Below are 7,727 nucleotides of genomic sequence, written 5' to 3' on the forward strand. Positions count from 1 at the left end.
AACTATCGTTTATACACCCTATTACACGGCCCGTAGTATTACGTAGTAAATGAAAATAACTGACTAAACGTCGGAAGAATTGCTCTGGAACGACTAGTGGGAGCTCTAATCAATTGCAGCCTGCGCTTCAGTCGGGGGAGCCTAAATGAGACTAAGAAGTTCAATAGTGGGCTGCAAATAGCCACATTAGAGGTTAACAAATACCACTAAGATTTAAAGTGAAAAATGGCACCAGTTTCGGAGCACTTTTCATTTGACTTTGAGTACTAAATTGTCGTTAATTGAATTCAGCTGCTTGAAATTGTGATTGAGAGAGAATTTTAGTTCACGCGAAACACAAAAAGCCACGGGCGTAAAAGTCAAAACGGTCAAGCAAAAATTTTGCATTAAAAAAGACACACACGTTTACAATAATTCCTTCTCTACGAGAGCAATTAATTATGTTAAAATATGACTGTGGCTGGTGTGGAGGAGCAGTCAGAAATGTAAGAGAGACAAAATCTATGAATGATTGCTTGGGAGAATAATAATCGAGCTGAATCACTTTTGACGTTCAGTGTACAACTTAAGAAATGACCCTGCTTTTCCTGGAGATGTTCTGTCATCTCATGAGTGTACAAACATTGTGACATCTAATGGTAAAACCGACCGGGGATGAATATAAATTAAAATGATGCACTTTTTGTGGTTAACATGTGATCCCTCATCGTTTGAACATAAAGCGGCAAATATAATCTTAAGACTGCTTAAAACGGTGATTCCAATGTGTTACAATATTAGGGCTGGCAAATTTTAGAGCCGAGGACAGCCGCGACTATGGCTGGGCTGGAACTGCTGAAAGGTTCCTCGAATTATATTCTATCTTATTCAGACCCCGAATTTGCTACTTCGTGAGGCACACAATCTTGTGAAGAAAAAATCTTGAAACAGTAAGCAAACCATGGTAATATGAAACAAGAAAATTTTACGTCGACTTGCTGAGCGTGATAAAACTTCCATACTTGAAAATATTCATGCCATTCTCTTGACTTTTCTAAGAGGTTTACCAATTATTTTACTCAATTTTTAACACAATAGATTAGTTTTCTTTAAAAGGTGAAAACATCGCGCTCAGCTAAATGGTTGCTTTTTATTAGCAAAAATGGGCTTCAACCTCGCAATGAGACTCAAACGACATATCCCAACTGGTGATTGAAGTCCACTGAAGAGATTTGTCTTTTGATAAAAATCTTGCTGGACTGGACTACTGAACGAGCAAGAGAGAGAAGCAAAAACACGATAGCCAATGAGAAAAAACCGGAGCCAAAAAAAGTCGAGAAAAAATCAAAATTTTCTGTTACAATTATTGCTACAAGGAGCATGCATTCAATAAAAACATAAAAGAAGTACAAAGCGGCAAAAACAAGAAACCGATTTTAGAATTGAACATTCGATAAACATATCCGACTAAGGTCTGAAGAATTCCTGTCAAACAATTTAAAGTTGAAAAGGTGACGCCAATTGCCATTCTCTTTTCAGTTGGCTTCTAGTAGTGCAGTCAGTTGAGTTTAGCTGCTTAGAATTGTGAATGAGACAAATTTAGATCACGCAAAACGTCAAGGGCGTAAAAGTTTCCCGAAAAGTTTTTGGGACCGCAATTTGTTACCTTTCCAACAACTTCGGTGAATCATGCCATTTTGAAGGTCTAAAACTATCTCCCACACAACGCTGTAAGCAGGCATCCTGGACAATTGTGACGGATATTTCCACACTTTGAGGAAATTTGAACTAAATTTGCTTAATGTCACAAATGTCCACCCACACGCTTACATCCCCAATCTTAAACCATGGTTGTGCCTAACAGCGACACTTTTGAGTATATTTACTAGAAGCAAATGTAAGTTTTTGCAACGTAATGTTAAACAAACTGGAACTTCAAGGAAAAGATTTAAAGCTAAAATAATAAAATCGCCAATCTATTTAGTTTAAAGAAAGACCCAAGTCTCAATTTCTTCCAGCGATCGTCTCGAACACATCATTTTCCAAAAGAGGTTCATAACTTCATAATTCTCTACAGGAGACATTCTGCCGAGTTTAAAAAATTAGTTCGTCTTGCAACGTCCTCAGTCCATTAAATCGAAGTCATCAACTTGCTCATTGTATGTTGCAATGTGACGCTTGTACTTGGAATTCTCAGTCCACGTGACCAAATCCTCACTCCTTCGGGTCACCAAAAATGCAGGATCAGTTACCAGTTCAGTTCCGACTTTGACATGACCATGTTCTATCATTTGAGTAGCGACTTGAACATCTTGGGCCATTTTCAGTTTTGTCATCACTACTGGCAGTCTTCGGCGGCAAAAGGAGGACACAGTTAACTTATCAACAGCAGCAAAACTCCTGTCAGAAGGAATAGCTCCCATCAAGTACAATTTCTGAACTAATCGGATGACGTTCACATTTCTGAATTTGTCATTCGTGTCAAGCTCTTTTAACTTTTCGGCTAATTTTCTAACTTCAGCTACCAGTTGCTTGTAGGCTATGTACTCTTCGCGTTTTCTAAGGTTGTACCTACGCATTATTTTGAGAATGTGTTCATTATTGTCAATCTCCCAGTTGATAAAATCAACTTTCTTCAACAATTTCTGCTCGTGATGCTTCAGCTGTCTCATGTCCGATATCTGAAAAAAACTTGATAAAGAAAATTTGAATTCACATGAGGTTCCTCTTTTCTAGAGATACCCTTAAACTAGTGAGAAGTGATATATTGTCGCACACTTTGATTCGACCATTGTGTCATCATAGTATCAATACCAATAAGCATTAGAGATGGTAACTAAGAACAAAAATGCGAGTAACCTGCATCTAAAATTGGGCTTTATGGGTTTATCTCGTTTCTATTTCGGATTTCGTTTTTTGACACTTACTCTGTTCATTTTGAATTGCTTTGCTGACCAACTGCTTTCTAAAAACACTTTCAGCAGAATGAGAGAAGAGTGAAACTAGCCTAGAGAAGTAAAAAAGATTTCACGGAAAATGTTGAACAAGCTGTGAACTAAGGTAGAGCAAAAAAATTTTGTTCGACGAAGTAAAAAAACATAGCAGGACAAGTCCTGACGAACAATTCTAAGAATTTTCATTGACTAACCAAAGAAACAACTAGACCAAGAACGGACTATGAGTGAATTGGGAAAACCATTTCTAAAAAAATCAGATAAAAAAACAGAAAATCAATGTCAAAATGCCACATGTGAACAAAAAAATCACTAGCGAGAAATGAAATTTGGTTCAAACAAAAAAACTAGGCCTAGAACGAACTATGAATGGATTGGAAAACCCATTTGGAAAACAATCCGCTCCAAAAAACAAAAAAAATGAAAATCAAAGTGAAATTGTTGCATGTGAAAAAAAACCACTAGCGAGAAAGCGAATTTTTGTCCCAACACCGTTTTCTAACTCTACTTTAAAATTAGAGCGAAAAAATTTCACGCCACAAAACCACTCGCTTTTTCACTCGACTTCCTGTTTCGGCGTGACCAAAATCACTACTCCAATTTGACTTCAAAAATCATGAAAATGTGCGAAAAGATTTTTTTAAAAAAGACAGCATCCAAATACAATTCAAATTCTTCGAATTGTAAAAAGGAGCGCTATAATAGCCGGCTGAAAAGCTGAGGCAGCTATTAATCATATCAATAACTTGAAATTAGTTACAGAAATCAGAAAAAAAAACAGTTGGCGAGCGTCATAAACTCCACAGCAAAGCTGCTTTAGAGCCCAATTATGTCAAGAGCTGCACTTTCATTTCTAGTTAAGTCATACCAAATTTCGACATACTTTGAATTAGGCTAACATTCGGAAATTAGCATGAGAGCGCTAAAGAGAATGACTGATAAAAACAAATGAATAAAAATGTTTAAACCATCATTCCAGAGGTTAGAAGACACACATAAAAAGTTAACTGCCACAAAATAGTTAACTTTTTATGTGTGCCTTCTGCAGTTGTCCAGTATAAAAACTAATGAAAAACTAATGAAGAGTGAGCTTCGTCTTGGAACAAGAGACTGGTGACAAAATTAAGCAGCAAGGACCGAGATGAGTGACTTTCGACAAATTGCAATATCTCCATCCTTTTATTACCTCGCAAGCGGTGAAACCTAATTTTTTATGCTCCTCAGCTAAGAGCATAATTTCCATAGTTTAGTAGATGACTCCGCAGAAATTTCATCAGCATGAAGTTATGTTTGCTGTCATTTCGAGTATTGTTTTTAAAAAATAAGAGTTTTTTTAGTGTGCTCAGTTGACTCCATTCAAATAACAGATCTGAATATTTTTCGAGGGGATAAACTTAAAGAACATGCCTGTTATTTGTACTTGTCTCCTAGACGAGTAGGGAAGCCCTCCAATTCCTTTGCAAAATATTTTATTTTCACGGGAAAATTTTTTCTTCTATCGCTAAGTTTTCAGATACTTGTGCAAAAAACCCTTATCACGGAAATCGCAAATGAGCGGGAAAAGTTGAATATCACGTTAATTCATTTCTTGTGCACAACCGTAAGACATAGGAAAACATAACCGACTAAACGTCGGAGGAATTGCTCTCGCTCTCGAACGACTAGTGGGAGCTCTAATCAATTGTAGCCTGCTTCAGTCGGGCGGGGGGAGGGAGGAGCCTAAATGGGACTAAGAAGTTCAATAGTGGGCTGCAAATAAACACATTAGAGGTCAACATACCACTAAGATTTAAAGTGAAAAATTGCACCAGTTTTGGCGCACTTTCATTTGACTTTTAGTATTAAATCGCCGCCAATTGAGTTCAGCTGCTTGAAATTGTGATTGAGAGAGAATTTTAGATCACGCAAAACGCAAAAAAGTTAAGGGCATAAAAGTCACTCGAAAACTCAAAACGGTCAAGCGAAAATTTTGCATTAAAAAATACACACACGTTTACAATAATTGCTTCTCTACGAGAGCAATTAATAAATTGTTCCAACTAGCTTTGAATATGAGCAAAATCCGATTTAAAAAATCAAATTTGATTGAAACCAAATCGTCAAAAAGTGTTGCTATTGGTTCCTGGGCTCAATATTAAAAGACAGACAGGACCAAAATCTCAACGAGGAGCAATTAATTTTTTGATGGGGTAAAATTTTTGTTCGGGTTGCACTCGGGTGCAAGCTCCTTTAAGCCAAGCGCGACATGGAAGTACTATACAGAGACAAAAGCCCCAGTTGTTGGCAGTTAGATAATTAGATATTCTGAGTGTTGTACCCTGAACCAGCCACTTCGGACTCAAGAGAAATCTTCAAATCTTTGCGCCTGAGTTACAGAACAGGTCTCAATACATAAAGCAATATATAAAATAACACGTGTTGGGGGCGGTTCAAATAATATGCGCAAACTAAGCTGGGGTTACGAACGGAAAGGATCTCAATTTTCGTTCAGAACTCTTTGCAGGTCTGAAACCTACAACAGCAAAGGCAAGAGCTTGAGATGTACGAGGGGTTTAAGCAGAGCATTGAAAAGCGCCCGAAAGCAGGCAGCAGCGTCACTGTTGATAGGACCGAGTTAGGTCTCTTGAAATTATGTCCCATTGACTTGTCAGAGTTGAAATGTTTCCAATGAGCAAAAGATAAAACTGATTGATTTCAACGTCAACAACAAGTAACGATAGTGAAAACGAGACTAGAAGATAAAGTTCCAACTACTCTCTCGTGAACTCAAACATCGCAGCAAATTGACCCCTCCCCCCTCAGGCTAATGGCAACTAAAGCGTTGTCATCAAAGTTGTTGCCCAAGAGTGCTCGAGATTGCTACTATGTATTACTGAAAGTTAGTTGGTAGAGGAAGAGAAAACTGTGTTATCCCTTCGCACAATAAGTTATCTGAAGATCATCTAATAGGAACTACAGTCTAAAGGTCCAGACAAATAGATGTCGTGGTAATCGCGAAACATACAACAGAGTAGAAGTGTTGAAACGGTGATAGCCGAGCTTAAGATAAAGAGTGCCTATACTGAATACTTAGTCTAGACAACAATTGCTGAGCTTTAGACTCTCGGAACTCAACTCCTCAGAAAGTGAAGCTCACAGATAAGCAATGCACCTAAGCTCTGTTTTCATGGCTGAGAATTAATTCCTCTAACAGTCAATGACTAAATAACAGGCTCCTGCAACTAAATTGTCCCGCCACATAGCTGACTTCAGGAAAAATTAAACCACGTCTTAACTCACTTTCACAAAGTTAGGGTAGGCAAGAAGAATAGATACGCGACAAACGGTTGCATCTTTTCCAGGGTGCTATAATCAGATCAGGGCAAATAAAACTAAATTTGATTGTTACTTGGTTACCCTACAATTCCATCTTCACACAAGAATTTATCATAGAGTTCAATCAATTTAACATGCTCGGAGAGTGTTGCATACTTTTCATCTATCTCCCTGAGCCTGTCGAGAGGCCATTCCGTCATCCCCATCTCCAGCTGTGACCTCATCGCCCGACATGCTTGCATAAGCAATTGTAGCCAACTGTCTCGCATGCACCTCCAAAATCAACCTGCCCATGTCTAAGTTAGCCTGTCTCATCTCCAAAAGCACAACTGTCAACCATCACCAGTTTTATCCTTCCTACCCCAGGAAAATGATCTTCCATTAAACGGGTTCTAATAACTTAATGCTTGAAGATATAAAAATGTATGGTCGTAGCTATTATTGAACAGAGCAAAAAAGGCATACACTAGATTATGCCCCTCACTTATTAGAAATTCAGTGTACTAAAACACTCCACCCAATTAAGATGCATAAATTTTGAAAATAAAACCCTCTATCACTGCTGTACATTTACACCACAATTGCGCAAGACACTTTCTTGGAGTATGGGTCTATTTAATGAAAGACCCCGATTGTGATAAAACTACAGCAAAAGAAATTCGTTTTTGATTTTGAGGTAGTAAGGAAGTAATGGCCTGTTATATCGGACATAATCTTTGTGACTCCGGCGCAAATTTCAGTCATTTGGTGGACCAAGTAAAAGGTCCGTCTTTGGAACTGCAAGAGGACGAAGGCTGCAACTAGGAATGCCACAATAGACGTACAAAGTAATGACATGAAAAACATAGACCAGTTAAACTTGACGCCAAGAATTTCCATAATAGATTCGGTTGAAACTGGGTTCGTCATCGTTTGCATAGTTACCAATAGTTACTTAAGCCGAAAAGAATATATAAATTCTTATAGATAAGAAGTCAAACTGACTACCGCAAACAAAGTAATTCATGAAATGTACTCAGAGCAATTTTTTACATGAAACCAGCATTTCCCACTTTACTTAATGACCGGCAGAACAAAAGTTCATTACCAATGAACAACAACGCCGTTAACAATCGTGCGTGGTCTGAGAATGCTTAAGAGAATATTATGACTGTAGTTCTTCTGGATAGTAATGGTTATTGGACATTAAAGGATATTTTTTGGCTATATTAATGAGTCCAAAACTTACGTCCACTCACTTATTAGCTGTGCAGACAGTTCGAAAACAAAGTCAGTGAGAAAAACGATGATAGCTAATACTTCTCCAAATCTAGAATCTTCTTACTTTGGCAAATACCAAATGAACAATTCACACTGAACTATATAAATACATACTAAACAATTTGCAGTGGTGAACCGGAATTATTTTCTAAGTGTGACGTGCACCATAATAAGCCTCCTCTTTTTTGCTACATACAAGAAACCAACATATATGTCAGA

At 37.8% G+C, this 7,727-nt stretch overlaps 2 protein-coding genes across 2 annotated transcripts; both read right to left on the bottom strand.

Annotated features, from left to right (window-relative positions):
* Positions 1–1,877: 1,877 nt before the first annotated feature.
* LOC142344925 (U3 small nucleolar ribonucleoprotein IMP3-like) lies at positions 1,878–2,681 on the bottom strand. The gene has a single exon (XM_075397012.1). It carries the CDS (start codon positions 2,649–2,651, stop codon positions 2,103–2,105), a length of 549 nt encoding a protein of 182 aa, XP_075253127.1. The 5' UTR covers positions 2,652–2,681; the 3' UTR covers positions 1,878–2,102.
* Positions 2,682–6,289: 3,608 nt separating this feature from the next.
* LOC142344935 (uncharacterized) lies at positions 6,290–7,278 on the bottom strand. The gene is made up of 2 exons (XM_075397023.1): positions 6,944–7,278; positions 6,290–6,577 (listed from the first exon to the last, which is right to left on the bottom strand). The coding sequence occupies exons 1-2, from the start codon at positions 7,164–7,166 to the stop codon at positions 6,408–6,410; spliced, it is 393 nt and encodes a 130-aa protein (XP_075253138.1). The 5' UTR covers positions 7,167–7,278; the 3' UTR covers positions 6,290–6,407.
* Positions 7,279–7,727: the final 449 nt, after the last annotated feature.

Source organism: Convolutriloba macropyga, chromosome 1 (assembly GCF_964194025.1).
Source record: "Convolutriloba macropyga chromosome 1, txConMacr16.3, whole genome shotgun sequence".
NCBI lineage: Eukaryota > Metazoa > Xenacoelomorpha > Acoela > Convolutidae > Convolutriloba > Convolutriloba macropyga.